We start from the raw sequence: 24,418 nt of genomic DNA, 5'->3' as shown, positions 1-24,418 counted from the left end.
CGAAGGACATCATTTGCAAAAAACTGAAAATATCGAAGTTCTTTGAGAACTCCTGTCCATTTCTTATTTTAAAACAGGTTTAAGGCAGATGTGTAATCATGCAAAACAGTTCTCAGCTAGTCAACCACCCAAGATCTACTGCAGAATCTTGGAATACAAATACTGTATGTGGTTCGAGGCATACCTCAGATGAAACATGCTTTAGAAGGGAAGAATGCAAAGTGTTTGGTTTTTAAATTATTTTGGGCTATTACAAACTCCGGTATTAGTGCACAGCACATCACATAAACACCATTTCTGCACTACATGCATTTTTCAGTTATTTATAATGCTCTAGTTCAAGTTGATTTAACACAATGTTAGTGATTCTAGTGCTGACTTCTGAAGTTCAAAGACAGTTAACACTCCTACAACACATTCATTCATGACACTATTCAATGTATAAACCAGATGTATACTTAAATAAACATAAGCAACTTGTTAAACACTTGATCACAAATAAAGACTAAGGCTGTATTTCTGAAGTCTGGTTTGCAAAGGCTAAAGTAATTTATTTTGTCTTTTTTTTTGCTTTTTGCATTGCATTTTTCATCTCGGAGACCCCTAACTGCAGCTATATGCATACAAACAGACAGGCTGCTGCTGAGAAGTAGCTCAATGGCAGGTGTCGATGAGGACACGTCATGACAAGCCATTAGTGATGGTGCAAGCGGAGGCTTTGTTTTAGCCTCCTCCTGCTAGAGAGTAAATTGGACACACATGCCCTGACTAACTGATTTGCCTCCTGTGGAACAAAATTGCACAGGCAGTAAAGGGTTCATCTGATTGGCCATGTGGATAAAAGAACATTCCTCAAGAGCAGCAGTCAGGGTACTGTATATGTGCAGTCAGGTGCAGAGGCATGGGGCTAAGCTGTGTCTAAGCCCCTACAGTTCAGGGAGGGAGTTAGTAGTAATATGAACTGTAGGAAGTTAGATATTGTTGTAAAAAAGTGATTTTTCTCCTGTGCTTCAGCAGCCAGCCAGCAGCCCTAAACCCAGTTTGAATTCTAAGAGTTTGTTAATACAAAACTTGCAAGGATTTTGATCTGGGTTGGATTTACTAACAAAGATACATCCAGAGTAAATTTATCATTTTACATAAATCTGTAATCCTGGATTAATTTTAATTCTCCAGAGGCACTGATGAGCAGTAGATTAGGTGCTGTTTATAGTTGGAAACTGGGTGTCAGAGGTTAAACTGGGTGAGGCGCACCAGTAGGTTCCTGATGAGACAGGAACCAAGTGTCTTCCAGTGAAGGGAAGACTAGCTGTGGAAGGGAGAGCCCAGTGTGCCAGAGGTTTCAGTAAAAGAAAGTGAAGAGTACATACTTTGTAAAGAAGATAAATTGAGAACTAAGAGGAGTTACCTGTTCCTGCCCTCCTGACAACTATATTGAAAATCGAAGAGTTGCTCTGCAGGTGATGAGAGTAATTGGATTAACTTTGCTATAAAAACCAATGAGTGATTAACTTTTTTTTTTTGGAATGAGCAGGCTTCTCCAAAAGGGGACTGCCTGTACATCATAAGAACCCAGAAGGGTTCCACAAGCTCAACAGTGATAGACCACCCAAACGGACCCCCATAACAAACTAGCTCTCGGCTACAGATTATGTTTCACCACATCACTAGAACGCACACTGAAGGCAGACCCCTGTTCCTTGACCCTGTCTCCAAATGAGCCAGCAGTTGTGACACGAGCAACTGCTGATTGGCCTTTACAAAGTGACACAGACACCACTTATGATGTATGCTAAACTTTATTAAAACTGCACTTCATATATAATCTGAACTTTTCTTTTAATGTTTTATTTGGGGAAAAAGTCCCTACTGTCTAAATGCTTTTTTTTTTTGTCTTTTACCACTGCTCAAGTTACTTTATAAAAAAACAAAAAAAGAAGTAACAAGTTCTTCTGAAAGGCTGCTCAAAGGTGAACAAGAGGGCATAACCTAGGGAAGCAAGTTCATGTCACCAGGTGTATCTCAAAATGCTTAACTTTTGTTTAGGATCTTCAACCTTTCTGTTCACCAGCCTTTAAAGTCTATTCTGGAGCTATACGTCCTGAAAAGGGTGGTAAATTAAACTAATTATATCCAGAAAAAAACAACAGATACTAATTATATGTAGAGGGGATATACACCAAACAAGATCACAAGTAATGGGAGACTGTGTAAATACCATTTTAAAACTAGGTTTTCAGTCCTGTATGAGACATTTGATCTCCAGAAAAATCCTGTTTGCATGACTAACTTTAAAAAACAGAAATCCTAAGACCAGTACTAGGGTGACTTTTCAAGCAATAAAGGAGTCAGACCAAGCTTACCTCGGGCACAGACGAAACACCAGCCTACGTTTACAGGTGAGGTTATGTGTCCATTCTTTTTGGAACTTGAATGGTTGCTACATATGATAATGTGTGGAGTGATTACTACACTGCCAGCTGCAACGCAGCTATCCCCTGTGTGATAGGCAGTGGGGCACCGGATACATCTCATCATGCGACCTGTAAGAAGCAGAACAGGGCACCGTGGAGGAGTTGTACAAAGCTTTTGACATTCCATGTAACAAGAATACCAGATTTTTGAGTAGTTTTTAAGGAGTTCTAAAGATTACTATTTAAAACAAAATTGTTTAACAGTAGAGAGTTTGGGTAAGTACCCCAGGTCCCTGTCTGAAAGAAAAGACAAAGGTCACAAAGTACCACAGCAGGGAAAATAAGAATATTATCTAAAGCACAACAGAATTTGGACCACCTATTCTAGTTTGATTTTCTATTAACCATGGTCCACCAGCACTCAGGTGATCCACCAAAAACCTCTAACAAGTAGTGAAAGAAAACTCCTGAAATCAGTGGCTGGACAGGTCGGCCTCTTTCTGGGCAGGTGAGTGGTGACTTACAGGGAGTCTCAGAAAGGGGATATATCTACAGTATGCTAATTCTCAAGGAAGCATCTAGGTTCTTCTTAAAGACTCCAAGGGTCTCTTATCTTATTCCTTGTGATCTCCCAGCAAGAAAATGAGATCGACGTGCAATTCTCCTTCCATTTTCTTTAATGCAGACGTAGCACTTCAATGAACATTACTAGTATTAACCATTTAACCAATTAGCAAGTATAAAGAGACTGAATAAGTTAGACCATGACATCACTTTCTTTACCTCTTACTTGCTCCATACTCTTTTTCCCCAGCCTAATGCTGTTGTAAAATTAGTTTAGAATATCATCACTCTAAAGTAATGTTTTGCAATAAATGCAGCACTAGAGCTGTGCTAGCTGGAAGTCAATTAGTAGCACAGAAAGCTGGAAATTGCATTGGTAAGAACTGAGCCCTCCAGCTGGTAAAACCTTAATATCCTACCTCACTTTCTTCATCTTCATTTAAAGTACATTTTGTCTTCCGCTTTATTCACCAATACTCACCCACCCTCAGAGCACATGGTTTAGTAATATGCTTCAAGAAATCTACTGTCATTAGATGTCAGATATTTTATAAACAAACTTGATCAATGATGTTCTATAAATAAGCCAAGATGCGCACACCCGACAATTAGGCCACCATGAAATTAAAGAAACACATAAATGATTTAAAAAAATCTCTCTGTGGATAACAAACAGAGAAGTCTTTAGAAATAAGAAAAGGCTTTCTTCCTGGGACAGATATTGAGAAAGCAGCAGGGAGTACCTTTGGATGCCTTGTGCATGTCTCGCTCGAGAGCACAGGTGGCGCAGCTGTGCTGGGGGCAGCGGAACCCCTTGGACTCAAAGGTGGCATTGGCGTGCTTGCGCACACACGACTCGTGGTAGAACCGGCCACAGCCGCTGACCGAGCATCGCTTCACGTCGCTGCCCGACGCCTTGCAGGAGAAGCAGGAGTGAGCACCTGGAAGAACACAGAACAGGACTGAGGCCACCCTGCACGCTGAGATCTGCAACAATTAATGCCAGCTCTGCCGGTGCGTGTAAGCGGTATACACCCATGCAGCCTGCGCCACCCTTTAACAAGTGCCCACGATCAACAAGAAAAAGACTGAAAAGAAGAAAAAGGGAGTTTAAAAAAGTTGAACCTCATTTTAAGGTTATCTGAAATTCTTGAACAGATTCTGCAGGTGCTTTAGAGATTTGACTTTTAACATTTTGCTAGGGAATGACCTTTCATTTGAAGTTAATGTGTGGGCTGTTGGCAATCATGTTTTAATTAAACTGTATAAGTGGTACGCAATTCTGGGCTTTAAGGCCTGTTCAAGATCTAGCAGGAATCATATCCTAAAGGTCATATCAGCAGTGTGTCTTTCTTTACAAGCAAATGTCAGATTTCACAGGAAGCTTCCAATGATTCACTTGCATCTATCAGTGGGAGTCAGCGGAAAGCATTTGGTAAGCGACACTTCTCAATTCTATGAGTCACCCGACAAAGCTAGAGTGAATGAAAACCAAGCAAATCCATAGAAGAGATATGTCACTTGAGGATGGAAGGACAATTTTAGTACAAACAATGTGAATTGATAATGCTTCCTGACATCAATTTTCAGAATTTACACTAATACTTATTATGCACTTTCAATATAACAACTATGACGTACTGCAAAGGGCATGCAAATCACAGAAAAGAAACAAGCTGTATAGCATAAAGTCTACTGAAAGAATAAAACTTACAGAAGATTTGAAACTTCTTCTGTTAATCCTAAATCTGATTTTATTAACAAAATGTTGGCCTTAATGCAAAGTAGTGTTGGAGCCATCATGTTCAAATGAGAACGTTTTGACTTTAGTTTTCAGTGACCAGATGTTTCTCTAATGGTTGTCTAAGCATTTACTGAAATATATAAGAGCCTTAAAGGAAGAGTTAGGGATTTTAGACTCTTTCCTATCGAAGCTATGAAGACGTGCATCAACACTGTGCTCTCTGTTACAGCATTTCCTTTCCTATAGAAACAAATGTAGCCTGTATTGTGTGCTGTTGGAACCAGCCAGGTGACTTACCATTTTTACACTCCATGCATGTGAACTTTCCTTCCAACAAGGAAGTCAGTCCTAAACACTCTAAATGGAACAGTCTGCAGCAGTCTCCGTCACAGGAAACAAGTGTGTCACCAAAGTTTTCACAGATCTGATAAGGGGGAGAAATGTTAATGGTAATCTGCATAAACGACTGAACTCTTTCAAGCTTCATTTATTAAAAATCATCCCTTCAAGAGCTGGATAAAAGCAAAATTGTCCTTGCCAGTTCTTTCCAGCACTTAGACAGATTTAATTCTAGAAAACCCTTTTTCCTAACTGAGTTACACAGTTAATATAAGCTTAATCGTACTTCAAGTTAAAAAGCCAAAAAGCCCTTCTTCACATGTGCTTTTACTGTACTAGAATTACCCGATCCAGTAGGTTTTACCTCTGAACACTAACCATTGCTATTATTAATATTATTGATAATCACAACTTTTCCAAGAGAAGCACTGTAAGAAACAGAGTAACACTGCAGTCACCTGACAAACGGTGTCTTTCTTAGAGGTGCTTGTGCCTTGCCGTGACAGACTGGAGTCCACAGACTGGGCATCTGAGGCATCAGCGTCTGCAGCTGTGGGACTGTCTGATCGCTTCCCAAACCCCACCTGCAGGTCAAACGTCACTGACACTAATGCAACACAAGAGAAGCACACGTCCCCGAAACTAACAAACCTGAATGCAGAATAATATAATGTGTTAACGCTCATTTGGATATGTCCTACAACATTCTTTCCTTCAAGTTTGTGGTTTCCTGAAATGCCAGCCTGGATTAGGGTTAAGTAAAGACCTAAGCGGATAAGGTGTATATTAAAATCAAATTTTCAATGAAAGCTAATCACAGATTATAGGTTACATACCTGGCAACTCAATGTCTGCCAGAGTGTATGTGTTACTACTTATGGTAACCCGGCATTAAATATTGGGTTTATAATTCATTTTTGGTGGGAGGGAAAAAGTTTTGGTTTAATGTGGGTCTTAGTTTTATGTGCAAGTATTACATTTTGTACATGTTCTGAGCCTCATAACCATGCACCTTATCAGACTCTGGATCTGTGTTTGTACTGTCTTTGCTTTCCTACAATAGTAAGTGGCAGTTAGAGTGCCAGACTCTGACATGGAGGCTGTAGGTTCAAAGGTGAGACACAGAAGATATACCCTTGAGCAAGGTGTGACACCAGAAACTACCCCAGTAAAATACCCAGCTGAATGAATGGGGACAAATTTAAGTCACTCTGATTAAACATTTCTGCCGAATAAATTATTTAATGTGATCAATAGAACATGAAACGAAAAACTTTCTCACAACTACTAAAACTACTAGTGTCCTGCATAATTAAATCTCATTTACCTCAATTCAAAAATAGGGCTGAATTAGGATGCTTAATCAGCATTGCAAATTCCTCTAGTCGCCAATGTTAACTTTTCCATTTATGTTTTTCAAAACAGTTACTGTAACAGATGAAAATAGTAAGGTCTTACTGCTGAGAATCATCTTCTCTCTTTCCTACCTGAGAGTCATTCAGACCTCTAGAATCAGAGTCTGATGTGTCACGGTACTGGTAGCTGGCCATCTCCACGTCAGTTGATGCGCGACTCCGTTTCTTCAGAGGTTTACAAGAATCTGAAATCTCACTAGCACCTATAAGAAATGAAACAACCTGTAAGAAACCTAAAGCCGTATCACAGATGAGACACGCAAGGAAATAAAGCAACTTGCAACAGTTTCAAAAACACTATGTGATAGAGAACAGTTTTCTCACAGACTGAAATCAGATGGATTCCAATAAAAAGTTCTGCATTTAAAGGAGCACATTACTTCCCCAGAGCAGGAGAACTACATCCATTACTAGACAGTATAAAGAATTAATGCATTATATTTAGACGTCTTTCATTATAGAATATTAGAAGTATTTAAAACACTTTTATCTAGAGCATTTTAAAATGTTCAGTAACCGCTGTTAAAAATAGTGTCCATAAGCTTCAAAAAAGGAAAATATTTCAAAAGAAGACATACATGCATTTCTGTATGATTTCATACATAAGAGCCAATTTAAAGATATGAGGTTTAAAAATTTCTATCTTATCTCTAAAGTCCTAAAATAAAAAATATATGATAGAATAAATAATAAAAAATACCCTTTTGTGATCCTGTCTTCAAAGCTGCCTGTGGGACCATTTCTGTCTGCAATGAAAAAATATCTCAGCTTTAGGAAAGGGTAACTACGGTGTAGCTGAAAATTTGGTACAGTTGATACTCGAAATATTGTTGGAACAGCCTAGACCTGAGGCCTGTGCAACTTCATCAGCCAGTTTAGTGGTTCAGAATTCTTAGACAGTCCAACAAACTCTTGACAGTCATTCATTTGTGACACATTTCCCTTACAAGTACTCTGTAGTCGTAGGTGAATACTTGATAGCACTGTTCCAAAGCTTGAATGTTGGTTATATTTAGTTTTGACTTCCAGCTTAACAATCAGAGCATAAAAGAGCAATGCTGGATAATTTTTTCAGAGTTTTGGATAAATCCTGAAAAATGTTTTACCTGTTCTTTTTTCATCTTTTTCTTTGGCACTGGGTCTGTACCTTTCTCCGACTCCGACCGACTTCGTACAGACCTTCTCTGTTGTTTTCTTTCCAACAAACCTGGGGGAAAAAATCAGATGTAATACAAGAATTCCCCTTCTCAGTGCAAATAAACCTACATTTATTTTTTTTTATTTATTATGCACATCATGCTCTCCTTTGCAACACTGGAAACTCAGTACATTATCACTTTAGTGAGGATAACTCAAAAAACTTCCTCTTATGGTATTTAGTGTTCTATCATGCAAAAGCATCTTAGGATGCATACTAAAAAAAATCATTTGAGCCAATCTAGGCTGAAGAGAACTTTGTGTTTTATGGAACCCCTGATTAATTTTCTCTCCCCCTTTGGACTTTTTAATCAGATCAGATTTACCAGGGTCTGCCACTTTTCATGCAACAAGTCCCAAAAGAGGGTCAGTGTCAACTGGTAACACAGCTCTCGACGATCAGGAAGGTTCAGCAAACTGATGATGCCCTGGTGAACTCAAGCCCGCTTAATCCGAGCAAGCTTGCGCATTTGTGTGCTGCTGCTTATGGAAACCATCACAGTGGCTAATGGCACATCCTAGATTTCAACTGGCAAACTCCAGGCCATGAGGCTCAATCTCCAATCTAAACAAGCACTCATTGACTGAACCACTCAGGGGGCTCTAGGATTCAAATCTTTTAGCTCTCTAAAGCAAACGTATGACAGGAACTTTAAACAGGGCATTGGGTGACAGGCCTAGATCAGATCTGATACAACAGTAACCGTCTTTTTGGATCTTTGGACAAGAAAATACACCCATTTTAATGTGCATCCATTTCCTCAGAAGCTGAGATGATACATTAACAGCCTTCCTATGAAATCCCAAAGAGAATGCTATATATTGAATGGAAAGACTACACTGCTGATGCTTAGTCAGCTTCTCAAAACATATGTATGCAGCTTGAAACAGAAAAACAACTGAAGGAATGCAAGGTAGTACGGGTTTCTAAAACACTAAAGAAAGCTGTTTTATACACTTGGTGAACCCAAGTTGTACCAACATTCTACAGATGTTGTGCTTTTCAATATAACTAAAAAAAAGCTTTTATAAAAAGAACAAGGATGCTTCACCCATAAGTGAATGATGAAAAAGGACTCTAATGAAAAACAGGCCATTTCCAGTCAATAGGAGTGGAAGTCTTCAGAAACAGCAAAGAAAATGTGACAACAAACCACAGGAAATTTTGAAAAACATTTCCAAGGCAGATAGGTTTTACAAAACAAAATTTCAGGACAGATCTAAACTCATTCCATCTTGTGGGCAAACCTGTATTAGAGTAGTATTAGGGAAAATCAAAGGAGGAACTTCTTCCTTATAAAACAAGCACTGAAAAGCAAATAATTACAAACACCCCTTCAAAACATTGTTAAGTTTATTAGAAATAAGAATGGATTTCCAACTTCCACTGGATTACACATTTGTAGGATGTGATGAAATGAAAAGATGATGATCAATAACACAAAGCTGTCACATCTTGGAGGTACCTGAAGACACCTCTGCAGTGGAAGAGTGCTGTACCATTCCTGGGTCACTCCTACGTCCAACAGGTGACACAAGCCTCTCCTGCTCCTTGGAGCTCATCTCAGGTTTGCTACTTGCTCCCTGCAGAAAGAGAAACACAAATAGAGAGGATGTCTGGTTTAACACAACGCTTCTATCACAGAGGAGATGGCATAACATGCATGCTTAAAAAAAGACATCGCACAACAATTACTCTAAATTCAAAACTTTATTTTAATCACAATAAACCAAAGCAAAGTCTGATATTTACTCCAATATACTCGTCCTTCATCAGAAGTAAAAGCTGGGGCTTTCTCCACTCTTTAACTACAATCAATAGTTCAGATGACAAACATGACAATTAATTATTAATCGTCACATTCAATTAAGCATAAAAAATAAAAGGTAAACAGACAAGAGAAACATACAAGATTCATACTATAAAGACTTTCTATACAAAGTTCATTATGAATTTACAAAATGTAAATTTGAGAGGAAACTCTAAATTGAATTGGCCTAGATTGGATTAAGATAAACCTAGCGAAGAATAGCATATTTTTACACTACTTTCTTAGTAGAGCTAAGAATCTAATTCTTCATATAAAACAGATCTGTCATATAATGCACAAAAAAACAACACTTTCATTACTGCTTTCTGGTAAATACCAATGTAGAAAATGCAATCAACATTGTTATACCAAGAAAACTTAAGTGCTTTTTAATCCCAGGTCAGGATTGCGATTTGAAGAGTGATTAATTGTAGTTCCTGCAATAATATCTACTGTCTCTGCAAATGATTAAAATCTGTGAATGTAGGAACGCAAAGAACGTTGCGTTTGGACTACTCTTACTTCAGAATGTGCTACAAAGATGGCACAACATTACAGGTCTATTTTATTTTGGAACTGAAAAGATAAAACATTTTAGATGAGGGAATTTTCTTAAGAGAATTACATTGGACCTATCATCTAAAAACATTAACACCTTGGGATTTCAATGTAAGATTGATTACAGTGTTGATCTTTAACATTTTTTCAGTGAACCTTGCTGTTTCTACTTCTTTACACTTATTCAAACAGATAATTACATGTGGTCATCTATACAGTACTAGGTTTTTCTATATCCAATCCAGACTGACTCAATCATATACAGTATACAAGTTTAAAGTGTTTCCTTAGATGATATAAAAACTTTTGCAAATTCAAGATGAACCTTATATTCGGTAATGTGAACCTTGCATCTTATTCCAATTATACTTAATCAAATTCTTAGACAGATTATAAATGTGTACTTATTCAAGTGTATTGTCATCTAAGGAATCAAGCTAACCTCTACAAGCTACACATCAATGTTGTTGAAGCCTATATGCTGGATTCATGAAGAAATAGCAGGACAAGATCCTTAGATCAATTGGCTAGTAGCAAACAAAAGAGCTAAATGAGACAAATGGCAGCCTCTAATTTGTAACCTTGAGGTCCCATCTGAGAGAACACCTGCTTTTATCTCCAATGAAGGTCAGCTATTTTCAGCCAAAATTGACCACTATTTGGTGGCCAAATCTTGATTCCATTGCTACTGGTTGAGCACCTTCATGCCTTTTGCTATAACACGTGCTTGATGGACAACCAAATGCACAGGTTACTCTATTACTTGTTGATGTAAGTGTAATGTACTAATTACCAGTAATATGAATTTTAAACTCATATGAACGTCCAAAGATAATGGCTTGTGGGAGTACTGGCCTGCAAGGACCACATTTCCCAGGATCCTCTGCGACAATGAGCTGCAGGAAGCAAACTGGCCAGTTGACTGTTTAAAAAGCAGGAAGAGGAAGCTTCCAGTATTAGTCTGTTTGTGTGAGTGGATGGCTACTATCTGAGGGGTTTGAGGGTAGAACCCCACTCACCAGAGGGATAAGGACTTACCTGTAGATGTGGGCTAAAGGATTTGCAAGTTTCTGGTAAAGGAATAGTGAGTTCTGAACTTTAGGATACTTTATGAAAGATTTTAGAAAGAGACTGTTCTGAGAATTTTGTTTTCATGTCTGGTAAGCAATTTAACTGGTCAGCTATGTTAGACAGGAACTTCAAGAAGAAGCTTAGCTGGAAGCTCTAAGAAGAGTTTAGGCTTTTGTTTTGGTTCATGGTGGTGCTGTTCCTATTTTCCCTGCACTGTGAATAAAGGCACTGGTGTTTTCAACCTTACAGCTCTGTGTTTGGGCTGTCTGTTGGCCTAGAGCAGCCCATTTTAAAGATCCTGTTATGACACGCCCCAGATTATGTCGCACAGTATTTTAAATTGTGAAAAACTTTCAAGAAGAAACTGATGAATTTTGACAAAAAGAAACAAAGAGCTTGTACCCTGGGGGGACAGACCGGCTGATCGCTGGGCTTGTCCTCTCCTTCAGATTCCTGCGGAGAGGGAGTCCTGTCCCTTGGCAGAGGCCAGTCGCACTTCTGGATCTCCACGTTCAGCTTCTTCATGGTTATGGAGAGCGGGAGGAGCTTTCTGGCAGCGGCTGTTTTCCAGGCTGTTTTAACTGGAGGCTGCTGAGCCCCCTGGTCTTTGGGCTCCTCCGACGGCTGGTTTTGGGGTACAGGGCAGCGCAGCTGCTGCTCGTCTTGCTCCGGTTGTGCCGGCTGCGGAGGCTCCTCGGAGTTCGTCATGCTGCACTGCCTTCTGGGCTGCTGCCGGCGTGGCGGGAGGCCGGGCCTGGCAGAGCTCACCTCACCCGAGGGGTCAGGTCGAGGGCTGGAAACGGCACTGCGAGTTCGCCGGGCTCTCCTGTTGTCAGCCTTGGAGGCGGGTTTTTCTGCGGGGGGCGGAGACGTTTCTGGTTCTTTGTCCACGTAGATGAAGGTGTAGTTCTCTATCCTCTCCTCCCGGGTCATCTGGAAGGCATCCTCCGCGTGGCCAATCCCTACCTCCCACTGAGCACGCTCCCTCTGGGGAATCGGTTTGAGGAGCTGGGGAGAGGAAACAAACGTATCCCTGTCACACTTCTGTAACTTGAGGAAATGGGGGGCTTGGGGGCGATAGAGAAAGGTTTTGCTTTTTTATATTCTGCCTTCCTTATGCTACCTCCTAAATTCTAGTGTCCTAAATTCAGACAAAAAGGTCAACAAAGAGGAAAATTACTCAGTGTATACATTCAATACAAATTCAATGCCCCAGTATAGTGACGGGGGCACTATACTATCAAAAAGGTGCCGTCCTTCAGATGAGACGTAAAACCGAGGTCCTGACTCTCTGTGGTCATTAAAAATCCCAGGGCATTTCTTGAAAAGAGAAGGGGTGTTAACCTGGCATCCTGGTCAACTTTCCCTTTGGCCTTTACCAGTCATGGCCTCCTAATAATCCCCATCTCTGAATACCTTGTGTCTTTCTGCAGGATTTGAGGCTCGCCGGAGGGTGTCTGCCTGCAGCTGCTCAAACTGGTGCCGCCCTTGATATACGACTACCCTCTTCTCGTGGATCCACGCCCTTTCAGGAACACTCCCAAAAAACTGCACATGATACTCCCTGTGACCTGCGCACAAACCAGAAAGGTAGGCTAGTGCACATTTGGAAAAAGACTACAATGCAATTAAACATCATTTTACATCTGTTCTGCCCTTCATAGCAGTGAGATAAATAAGATTCCCATTCTGGTGCCATTTTAGGTTTTACAAGCTACAGAAAATCAAATTAAAAGTTTTAAGATTTTTACCAACAATTATCTGTGCAAAACTAAGAAAACAGCATGAAATATTACACATCTAGCATCTGCCTATAAACAAGAACCTGCATCTCATAACATCTGGCTTTGCTCAGTCTGTTGTTGAACAGGAGCTATCCCTGTAAACTTTCAAAGTAATTCCAGAGAACCAGGAAGCTATTCTGCATTAACATACAGAACATGCTAATGTAACAACGGAATTGAACAGGACAAGAGCAGACCATCATAAAATATATTAAGATGGAAATGTAGATGTGTAACATGTAAGAAAACATCCCTTCATTAAATAAACATATAAATGTTTAAATTACAGAAACAACTGCAATTTTCATATTTTGTATTACAATCAATAAGGTAACTGAGCCTCAACACAGCCCTCAACATTTATAGTAATTTCTAGCACAATATCAAATCTGTGTGATCACACTTTTATTTCAGACACTCCTGTTCTGCAGTAAATCTTGAATCTGCTAAATTATTGCTGCCCGAAAAATTTGATCAAGACCTAGAAAATCTAGACCTTGCAGGATTCTCCATGTTACCTCTAGTGTTTATCCTGGTATGGACATCTGACTGTGGATCACAAGATACCATGCAAGGCCACCAAGGGTACGTCCCAACCTTTGCCCAGACCAAATCACCGACTTCATGGTCCTTACAAGAACCAGTACCTGTTATAACTGTAGGAAAGTGCTTCTGAATCTGCCAAGAAACAGAAAGTTAAACACAGTTCCTGTTACCACCTTTGGACCTGAGTAGAGACCAACAGAGCAGTGCATTTTAAAAACCCACAGGAACAGGCACACCATTCTCCATAAAACTATCTGGAGATTAAAATGATTAATAAATCACATCTGGAGAATCACAGATATACCACTTTTTCAGAAGGAAAATGACTTTTTGCAAGAAAGACAAGTTCATTCCATCCTTTTTTTCACTTCTTTCTAAGCACATTTTCTACCTAAACAAGTTGCTGGTTTGTAGATTATATTATACAGCATTCCTTTTAAATCTAAGGTGAAGCAGATTAGAGCATGAGAATGTTTTATTTATCCACCTGCGCACAGAATGAGAACACCAGATGTGCAGCAGGAGAAGATGATGATCTAATTCAGGACATTTTTCAGGACAATTTTCTGGGGCTTCACAAGTTCATAATCTATGCAAGTTATTTATTCAGGTAAATATAAGAGATGGAAGATGACAACCCCAAAAAAATGTAATAACTATATAATGACATTTGCAACCTACTCTCTCATAAGGCTTGTCTAATTTAATTTTCCATATTTCTGTACAGTATATAAGTTTTTCATGTGATGAAATGTAATTGAAATACTTTACATAACCATATCTCCATCGGTAATTAAGAGCAAGACCATGTCTTGACTTACTCCTATGAAGGTCCTTTTTAGAGACTGTCACTAAGAAGTACTTTGTAAAGTCTTATTTTGGATAGCATGTCTCATTTCACTTGGTATATTTCTTTTAAAAAAATAACTAAATAAAAAAAATATTTCTTAAATATTACACTTATGTAAACAATACTACTGCTCAGTTCTACCCTATTCACATAAGCAAACGTTAAACACACACAAGCCATATTACAAAAGGGTATTTTAACATTGAAGCAATTGTTTCCCATTATTATTCAAAATCAATTCTGAGGTGGAGCCTTACTAATGTGCAGATCATTCATCTGTATTCTAGGGAAAATAATCAAATGAGCAGCATAGATTAGGCAGAGAAAGGCTCGGCGCTCACTTTGTGTTCCTTAGGTTCTGCTTCGGGACATTTACGGTTCCTCTGTGAAAACTCGAGCTTGGGCCTGTGCACATCCAATGGCTCACAAAGTGGCTCTGAAACTGGCTCAGGAGCTGGCTCCGGAACACACAACTCGTGCTGCTGTTGCTGCTCCTCCTGGTCCCTGTGCAGACTGTGCCTGCTGCTCTTTTTCCTCTTCTCCTTCTTCCTCTCGTGCCTCCTGCGGGACGCTTCGCTGGCCTGGAACTCGTGCAGCAGGTCCCCGCACAGCGAGGACTCGAAGAGCTCTCTCCCGTTCTGGTAGGTCTTGATGATCTTCAGCTTGATCTCGGGAGAGCTGGTTTTCTTGGGCGTGGCGGGTGGCTGTGGATGGGGTGGGGAGGTGATGATGGTGGCCAAGGAGGGAGGAGGCGAGGAGGGGAGAAGCAGCGGTGGAGGAGGGGGCAGTACGGACGGGTTCATGTGAGGTGGAGGAGGGTGATGGTGATGGTGATGGTGGTGATGTTGCTGCTGCTGCTGCTGCTGTGGCTGATGATGAGGGTGATGATGATGTGTAGCGGAAGGGGAAGAAGGGGAGGGGGGTTTCTCTTGCACAACAGGGGCTCTCAACACAGTGTTCTCTCCTTGCAGCAGGCAATGATCGCTGTAGCTGCGAATGGCACTGTAGCCGTTTGCAGAGCCATTGGGGAACTGAGAATACATGGCGTACTTGGCCTGCGGCTCATAGAGGCTGACATTGGGCGGGTAGCCATTGGTGACAACAGGCAGGTCTTCTGCAGCTGAGGGGGGATAAGAGAAACCCGACTCCAGGGCAGTTTCGTAGGCAGACGGCCCCCCGTCTTCCCCATTGTCACTCCCGGCATCATACACGTCCTCCTGGCGGATGTTAGCCGAGTCAATGAGTTGAGGTGGTTGCTGAATTGTGTTTCCCATGATCCCTTGCATGAAAGAGAAGGAGAAATCCATTGTTCTGCTCCAGCATCCTTAACTTTCCCTTTCTCTTACAGGGCCTGCAAGAAACAAAAATGAAGATGACAAAAAAATAAAGGAAACATTTCAACGTGCTTGTCAATCAGAAAGTGGGTTTGAGTTAATAATTCAAGCCTTAATTTGGATTTATAAGAAAATAACATTTCAAAATGGAAAAAACAAACAGAACCACAGTAGGTTGAAAGGAATAAAATTATGCCTTTCCTTTTTATATAAAAAACAATGATGCATAAAAGCAATATAATTTCACGTGACAAAAATTATAGCAAAGACGATTACAGTATATGGCAAAGTACTGTATTTATTCATGTCTTGTTTCAAGGTGATACTGATATCAACTGATAGCTCTTTGTAGTACACATTATGTTTATTTGTTTATAAAGAAAATTACAACAGTTAAGCACTCTCTAGCCAGACAGGTTTTATGAACTTAAGGTCACTTTACTCCTGTTCAGGGACAGGCAGTCCTAGTCCTGAAAGGCCAGTGTGTCTACAGTTTTCATTTTGACTCATTCTCTCTTATTGCCATAAACAAGATCATTATTGATCTATTGGCCCAATACATTACATCACTGGTAATTACATGATTGGTAATTGGTCACTTAAATACATCTCCCAGGTCATCAGATGCTGCTGCATTGAGAGCTAGCAAATCAGCACGTACACATGCCCCCCAAGACCAGGACTGCCCTTTCCTGGTTTACTTACTTACACTAGAGCAGAAACTAATATTAAAGTGCTCAATTAAATTTCCTATTAAATTAAATTTCCTATATCTATTTTTTTAGATAAAATTTTTAGATAAATTTTTAAATTTTCTATATGCTACATATTATAATCTTATATCATTTGCATTTGAAAACTGTCAAACTGTCATGGAGGATTTTAAAATACAGTACTGATGTGCTTTCAATTTTTTTCCCCCACATTTAGCTGCAACTGCAGACAGAAACAAGTCATTAGCTCCACAACACATTAAATATAAAGGGCATTTCTGCAGGTACTGATACTAAGAAACATAAACATCAGCCTTATTTGAATAGTTTTCGCCTTCAAAACACTAAAGTAAACTAAAGTAAAAAGTAAAGTGTGCCGGTAGCCATATCACCCTGCAACTCACAACTAGCAGCCCACTAAAGCTAAGCAGGTGTGAGCCTGGTCAGTACCTGGATGGGAGACCTCCTGGGAAAAACCAAGGTTGCAGCTGGAAGAGGTATTAGTGGGGCCAGCAGGGGGGTGCTCACCCTGCAGGCCACGTGGGTCCTAATGCCCCAGTATAGTGATGGTCCTTTGGATGAGATGTAAAAAGACTCTGTGGTCATTAAAAATCCCAGGGTGTTTCTTGAAAAGAGTAGGGATGTAACCCCGGCATCCTGGCCAAGTTTCCCATAGGCCCTTACCAATCATGGCTTCATAATAATCCCCCTCTATGAATTGGCTTCATTACTCTGCTCTCCTCCCCACTGAGAGCTGATGTGTGGCGAGTGTTCTGGTGCACTATGGCTGCCATCGCACCATCCAGGGAGTCCCCATTACCTGTAAAGTGCTTTGAGTGGAGTGTCCAGAAGAGGTCTAAATAAGTGTAAGTTGTTATTATTATTATTAAACACCACTTCTTCCAAAGAATCATTCCCAAGATTCAAGAATCAAGAGAGGAGACATACTTTCCTATCCATGAATGTTTTCTGCCACACTGTGTACACCCATTTTCCCTTTTTAAATGCAATACCACAATTAACTGTCAAGTGTCAACCCATCAGAGCAGGACCATCTAAATGAGTGCCCATAGGCACTGTGTTGTTTTTTTTCTGCTGTATCATTGTAAGATGGTACATTTGCATCACAATTAGATAGAAAATGCTTTATGAAAACAGGCCAAAATGCACTGAACTAATTAAACGCAAACCTCCAATGAACAGTAGTGTTGTGAGGGGCTAAGCTGTGCTGTATGAGATTATTAAACGCTCACTGCAAAACACCAACAGCTCAGTTACAGTTTCCGGATGGTTATTTGCAAAAGAGTAGACTTCTAAAAGGGCATAATGTTTAAAAAGTGCTTCACGTGGCTGTACATGCCTGATAATGGCAGTTTATGTTGCTTATCTCTTGCAAAATCATGTGTGTTTAGTGTATGAAATCGCCATTGCAGATAAAGAACAATTGCCTTAACAGATTTGAAAATACCACATGGTGACATTTGACCAGACATGAAAGGCTTGGGTAAAACTAAAAACACCTTTGTACTTTGTGGTGGGAAGAGTCTTACTCATATAGTTTCTTACAAGAACGAAATGCTTGAAACTCTAAGCAAGTCACTGCGACCTCAGACAGAAAGAGAGAAGGAGAAACTCTCAACTTTTTTTTTCTCCCAAAGTAATTTTTCAACCTACTTAATTGGCAACTGAATTTATCATAACATAGTAACTTGTCACTGTAATGTAACAAAATGATTGCATATACATTTGAAGGTACTGTATCACTGAAATAACCAATGTAATCATGTCATGAAATATATCTGTAATTCCAACAATTTAATTTAGCTATTGATACATTAGGTCAACCAAAGAACACTAATGTTATATCAGAAGGAATGCTATGAAAATCAGTTCTGATTTTATTGCTTACATAAGGAAAAACACCCCACGACCACAGCTGCCTTGTACAAAATGAAGAATTTCTTGTGCATGAAGTTCAGTGGTTCATGATCAGCACAAGCTTGCTAGCCAAAAAAACGGATGCAGTGGCAGCCACAACTTTGAAGTACTTCAAGTGCCACTTTCCTGGAGATGTTATCACCAGCTTGAATGAACAGACTACCACTACCATGTATAAATGCACAAGGTTTAGTTTACCAAATGTAACAGTAATAGGGTTGGGTGTTTTTCTGTAGTCTGCACAGCGAATTCTACATTTTACAGAGATTTGATTCATTTCAGATCTGACAAGATGCTGGCTCTTCTGTAAGGGTTTCAGATGCTGAGACGCAAATGTCTTATGTTGTTTGAAGTCCACAACTCTCTGCAAAATGACACAACATCAGAGGACCAGAACAAAATCTTCAGCACCAGATGTACAAGAGATAGTGGTGAGAAAAACCTGAAATGGATTCGCCTGCTCTATAATGGGAGAGCCATACCATCTGTAATCAACTGCCTGTTTACCTCAACCCCTTTGATTTTCATGAACATTTCTATAAATGTCTCTATAAATGTTTACCAACGGGAGAAATGGCTAGACTGTGATTTCTGGATCAGAATGACTAGTATTAGGGAGACAGAGGTTGTCAAAGGTGACCCATTTTGGACCCCTCACACTACCAAAGATATCCATATCCTCATTACACATAAACCATAAAGGGTAATTTTGACATCATTTTAAAACTATTTTATCATTTCTGTGTAGGCAGTTTTTTTTGACAGGGTAGCCTCTGCTTTTCTCATTCTTCCATATATTGTTGTTTAGATCCCTGTTCTTTTTCTTTCTCCTGAGGGTTCTGAGTTGTGCCATACTGGTTGAGGAACAGCAGACACTGACAAACAGGGTGTTAAGTCGGGTGAAACCTTGTGACTGCGAGGCTCACATTGCCAGGTTGGTTGAGTTCGTATGGAATGGACTAGAGCCTTATTTTAAAACTTCTTCACCGAGAAGCTGTTGACACATACACAAAAGAAAAACAAAAACAAATAAAAACAAATTATCAATGATCTATGCTTGCACGGTAACTTCAAATTACTCTTTGATTTGATCTCAGCTTTATTTTTTTTTATCAGTTAGGTCCACTGCTGTTATTAGCTTCAATAAAAGCACTGTGTGACAAAGCATGACAGAGGTGTCCTTATACAGCCTATCTTCTTTTTGTGCTTGTTTAGAGACTCACACCCTTACTGATCTATGCTCGTTCTTCACAAAAAAAGACCCTGAAAAAATGTTATCTCAGTTCCCAAATTCAACCCTCCATGTAAAAAGGCACAGCTTTGATGTGTGATTTCTGCCGTGTTTACAGCAGCATGCAGGTTCTACAATCCACGAGGAGGGTACATCAAGCTTGTTTTTCTCCCCCATGACAAATCAGAATCTTTACTTCATGCGTACGGTAGCTGTGTAATGAAGCCAAACCGATAACCAGTAAACCCACAGATTTCAGACAACAACCAACCAGCCAGGATCTCAGCAAGTGCCTCATCATCTATGGTAATTATGTGCTGAAAAGGAAAGAGAAAGAAGAAAAAACATGACACAATAGCAGTGGAGCCTTCCTCAGGTGTGTGGAAGAAAGACAGTGCATCTTTTTCTCTCTATTTGCGTTTCGGCATGGAAATAACCTTCACCCATTCCTCCGCAGCTTCCCTTTCAAAAGGCATTTTATTCACTAGACCAGCTGGACACTAAAACAGCTCCCTAAAACTGACATGATCTGTATGTTCAGAAAAAGACAACTTGCACAAAGATGAACTACAGTTCATGTTCTGTGTTAAACAGAAAAACAAAGACTCCCAGTGCACGGCACTTGAATCCATTTCAGGTTTTACCAGCTGCCTGCCATTATTCAGCATCTTTTTTTAATTATTCCTTTTAAAATTATGTCAATAGTGGAAATTTTCAATCATATGAGGTATGCACTTAGCTCGATGGGAATAACTTGCTCAAGAGTTCAACAACAGAAACTCATGTGTTCACCCTGTAACGGCTCTTTAAAGAAAGTAATCAGTCTTCAGCTGAATTTAATACAATCATTTCACATCTTTGTGCTGCTATAGGGGAAAATGTAATACTGAGAAGGCTGTCAGCCCTGCCCCTATAACTAAAAAGGCCTGGCAGTCACATTCACACACTCAACACTAATGCTTTCATTTCACAAGCATGTATCGGAATAAAAAATGTTTAAGCGGAAGAAACAAAAAAACATTTCTCCAACACGTCAGAGAAAAACAGCACCTCTGTATTAGCAAACCTGTTAAACTTTTATCACACAATCCAACACTGAACTGGAACAATGAAACTACTTGCTATACTAATAGCAGGCATACCTAAAATTTTTAAAATGTAAGAATTCTGCTAAGAAGGGCTAAATGGGGGGGCGGTCGTCAGATAGATCTGTGCTTTGATTAATTTAGGTTCGTTAGGATGCGAAGCAGCCCCTCAGTCAAATCCCAACTGCTGAGATCTAAAGGGGTAGTGTTTAGTTTGAGGTAAATGCCAAATCCCATTGATGAGCATCTCCAAACTGAGGAACTCATTCATTACTTGGAATACTAAGAAAAACTGGGGGGGTAAAATAAATCTTTTTATGATTTTTGGGGAGGTCTAAAAATCAAAATTTCCTGATAGAGGAAAGACCTGATCACATTACAATTTTAAAAAGCACATCCCATTTTGGGTCTTTTCCTATTTTAATTTTGTGTACTACATTTAGTCCCACAGTATGAACGTTCTTGTGTTGGAAAACATTATTGAAGATTGTTTCCCTGTTTCCTAAGTACCTAATAATTGAATAATCATAGTCATGCAGAAAATATAGACAAAGATGCTTTTTCTGACTTCACACTGTGGTACAACATATTCAGTTCAGATAAAATCTAACAGCTGGTATGTGAAGGTATTAAGGATTGTTATCCTGTTAAATATCTGACATAGCAATATATATGTACAATCAAAACTACACACTAAATAATGATCAAGAGGGTAAATTGATCTCATAATCTGTATTTAAAAAAATGAGATACGCATGTCTCCACTTCAATATTTACAATATCTAATATCTGCATTCCTTATGCAATAAAGATTATGCGATTTAATTTCTTAGTTTATGGGTTCGAAACATATTTTTCTTGTTTTTCCTTCGTATGCCACACAAATCCAACAAACAAAAAACTTCTGAAAACAGTTCTCAAAAGTTGGTTGCTGGGAAGTGTATCGGAAAAGAAAACGACGATACGACAAAATCCAGAGAACTTTAGGCACAAAAGTTCGAACAGGATATGCTTAGAACAATCAGAAATGTATTTCTTATTATTATTAATAGACGAGTTAAAGGACAAAGAGAGCATCGCTGTTGGTGATGTTACCCGTCCTGTTCCTACAGGCCTCACGATAAATCCACTGGGTTTCTGTCCCGAGATACATTAAATGCTTCGACCTTAAACGTGTTAGAAAGCATCGGACCTTGCAGAGCAAATGAAAACTGCACGCACAGGCTGTTTCTGATACGATCAAAGCCAACAGAGAAAATAACACGATAATAAGATATTGATATTATTTTTTTAAATGCGTTATTTTGTGGATACAAAGTACTCATTTCATCCAACAGCTTAAATTACAATAGGAGCCATTCATCTTTAGAAACACAGGTAGACCTCAGCCATCACAAATGATCAACATATATTTGATCCATACTTTTTGAATAAAATCTAGCTATAAAGATGTCCAGTAAAGTGACGAGTGTATCAAGTTCGTCGAATATCCTTTAATCGGGGAAAAGGGGGAATCGTTTATCTCTACCTGTACTTAAGAATCTCATTGGAATAGAGTAAAAACTCAATGTAATGAACTAAACTTAAGATGTATCTGGATAAGGAGATTTCAGCACACTGCCGTACATTAAAGGTCGCAAACCAATCCATAGTTAAAATACCAAAATAAAAACACACAGGAAAGAAAAAACTGGTTAAAAAATTCGACACAGACATGCATCATGTCAAACTTGATGTGCCATTTATCACACAGTGGACAGTACCCATGCTCCTGCCCACATTTAACTGGTGTTAATTAACAAAAACAGCAACGACGTTCACACGCGCGGACACGGCAACAACAAAAAATTAAATGCCCCCCTCTTTAAATCGTTTAAATCCCAGCAAGGAAACGCAAAAATGCGGAAGGCAGAAAATACTAAACAGCGGAGGCAGAAACCAATATGGCTGCCGTTGCCCCTTTAAATCAAATTGGCCAGATTACACCTCCATCACTCGCTACAGCAGAAAAAAAAAATCAACCCATCACTTAAAAAAGGCAGCCTTAAATGCGGAGATGCGAGAGCGCTACTGAAAAAAAAAGAGAGAGAAGGATGATAATTAGAAGAAAAATGCCAGTACCTTCAGCGTGTTCCATTCTAAACAAATACACCCAATATTTGAGCTTCCTGGTGCAATATAAAAAAAAACAGATACAACAAAAGATTGGAGAATACTAAAGTACAGGCCTCTTCGCTTGCTAACTCTATGTATTGATAAAATTGGGGGCAATTTTCAGTCACTTCGCGGTTCCATGGCTGAATTGGTGGCCGTAGACTTGTTAGAGGGTCGCTTTTTTTGCGGGATGTTGGAGCGGAATTTGGCTAAATCTGGTTCCTATGTATTTTTAATATTACTGTCTCCCTCTCTCCCTCTAGCTGTAACAAAAGCTCCCTGCTTCAGGCCCTGTCTCCTTGCTCAGCGCCAAAATCAGCGCCGCGCGATTGGCCGCTTCGGCCGGGCTAACAGCATGCCGGGTAATGTAGTCTTATTAAAGCAGAACAGAAATTTACAATCTATGCGTTGAAGAAAATGTCGATTTATACTGTATGAAGGAGAGTCTGGTTCCACTGAAGAGAAAGCTTCAAATACGTTAACCATTATTACATTCTGGAGATGCAGGTGTCAACTGCCAGTAATTGCAGATGTCATTTTATAACTTGAGAAAGTTATCAAAAATGCTTATGTGATTCGAATCAGTAACTCAACCTAATTGCAAAGATTCGTTTATTTCTATACATTCGTGTTATGTTAAAGTGTATGTACTGCATTATTAAAGATCGTTTTATCAAGAAGACAAGGGGGTTGGACAAGGGACACGATGCAAAGCAAGTTCAGAAAAAAAACTCAGAATTATAATTATAAATATCACTGTAAATCCTTTTCAAGGGTATTGGTGTACATAATCTTTTATTATAGTGATAATTAATTTTAACGGAATATTATATAATTTACGAAAAGCTTTGATATTTAAGGCTCTGAATTATAGTAGTGGGTTTTCTGCCCTCTAGAGGAAAAAAGGTAAAATACGAAATTATTTGCGGTACTGAGGTTAATCTGACGTTCGTGTTTTTAACATTTTTAACTCCTGTTTCATACACCCCACCTAAATACGTCAAACAGAACACATGATCGTGAATAGGCGCACCATATACTAGGGTCGAAGGTCGTTTTTCCATTTTTATTTTCTTTAACCCCTATTAATTATTCCATACAGTATATACACTGGTGGAGACTGTGAAAATATGAAAATTGAAAAAGACCTTTTTCTATGGCTAAGGACAATGAAATAACGAAAACAATGAATGTTATGAGTAGCTACCGATACTGGACTAAAGATGTGTATCTCTCAAGCGCTGACGCCAATTTCACTTTGTAGTTTAAAACACAAATAAGAAAAACTCATATTATCTCTTCTTATTTACGCAGACCTACATCAAATTTTATCTTTTCGCTGCTTTCGTTTGTTACAGGGTTGTAATAAGAATAATTACGAGTTTGCTTACACCTAATTCACCTCTGAAGTAAAAAACGTATAGCCTATCCACAAACGAATATAAGTGGTCAAAGCTTTTATTGTAAAAGAAAATAGGAGTAATTCATAGACGATTATTAGTGAATCCTTCTAAAATTGCCGAAAGACCCGCATATGTGTAAATTAAAACGGTATGGTGGTCCAGCAGAATTATCTTTGGAATAAAGGATTCGCATCATAACTATTTAATACTGCGTTCTGATACAGAAGCCGATCTGTATTTATTATGGGTTTTATGGGACTGCATGGC

The 24,418-nt window shown here is 39.3% G+C and overlaps 1 protein-coding gene across 1 annotated transcript in view; it reads right to left on the bottom strand.

The window, feature by feature from the left end:
* The window catches only part of nsd3 (nuclear receptor binding SET domain protein 3), a 42,658-nt gene extending 19,612 nt beyond the window's left edge, over window positions 1–23,046 (bottom strand). The window contains exons 1-13 of the mRNA XM_088932371.1: window positions 22,716–23,046; window positions 14,635–15,644; window positions 13,416–13,575; window positions 12,530–12,684; window positions 11,516–12,121; window positions 9,140–9,257; window positions 7,583–7,683; window positions 7,177–7,222; window positions 6,549–6,679; window positions 5,520–5,645; window positions 5,020–5,146; window positions 3,722–3,919; window positions 2,364–2,543 (exon numbers count right to left, since the gene is read on the bottom strand). Coding sequence (XP_088788497.1) covers window positions 2,364–2,543; window positions 3,722–3,919; window positions 5,020–5,146; window positions 5,520–5,645; window positions 6,549–6,679; window positions 7,177–7,222; window positions 7,583–7,683; window positions 9,140–9,257; window positions 11,516–12,121; window positions 12,530–12,684; window positions 13,416–13,575; window positions 14,635–15,600 — 2,914 coding nt within the window. The 5' untranslated portion in view covers window positions 15,601–15,644; window positions 22,716–23,046. The remainder of the gene's footprint in view (window positions 1–2,363; window positions 2,544–3,721; window positions 3,920–5,019; window positions 5,147–5,519; window positions 5,646–6,548; window positions 6,680–7,176; window positions 7,223–7,582; window positions 7,684–9,139; window positions 9,258–11,515; window positions 12,122–12,529; window positions 12,685–13,415; window positions 13,576–14,634; window positions 15,645–22,715) is intronic.
* Window positions 23,047–24,418: the final 1,372 nt, after the last annotated feature.

This window comes from Atractosteus spatula, chromosome 2 (assembly GCF_055471065.1).
Source record: "Atractosteus spatula isolate fAtrSpa1 chromosome 2, fAtrSpa1.hap1, whole genome shotgun sequence".
Lineage (NCBI taxonomy): Eukaryota > Metazoa > Chordata > Actinopteri > Semionotiformes > Lepisosteidae > Atractosteus > Atractosteus spatula.
The sequence above is the reverse complement of the archived record's forward strand: the minus strand, read 5'-3'. Positions and strand labels throughout refer to the sequence as shown.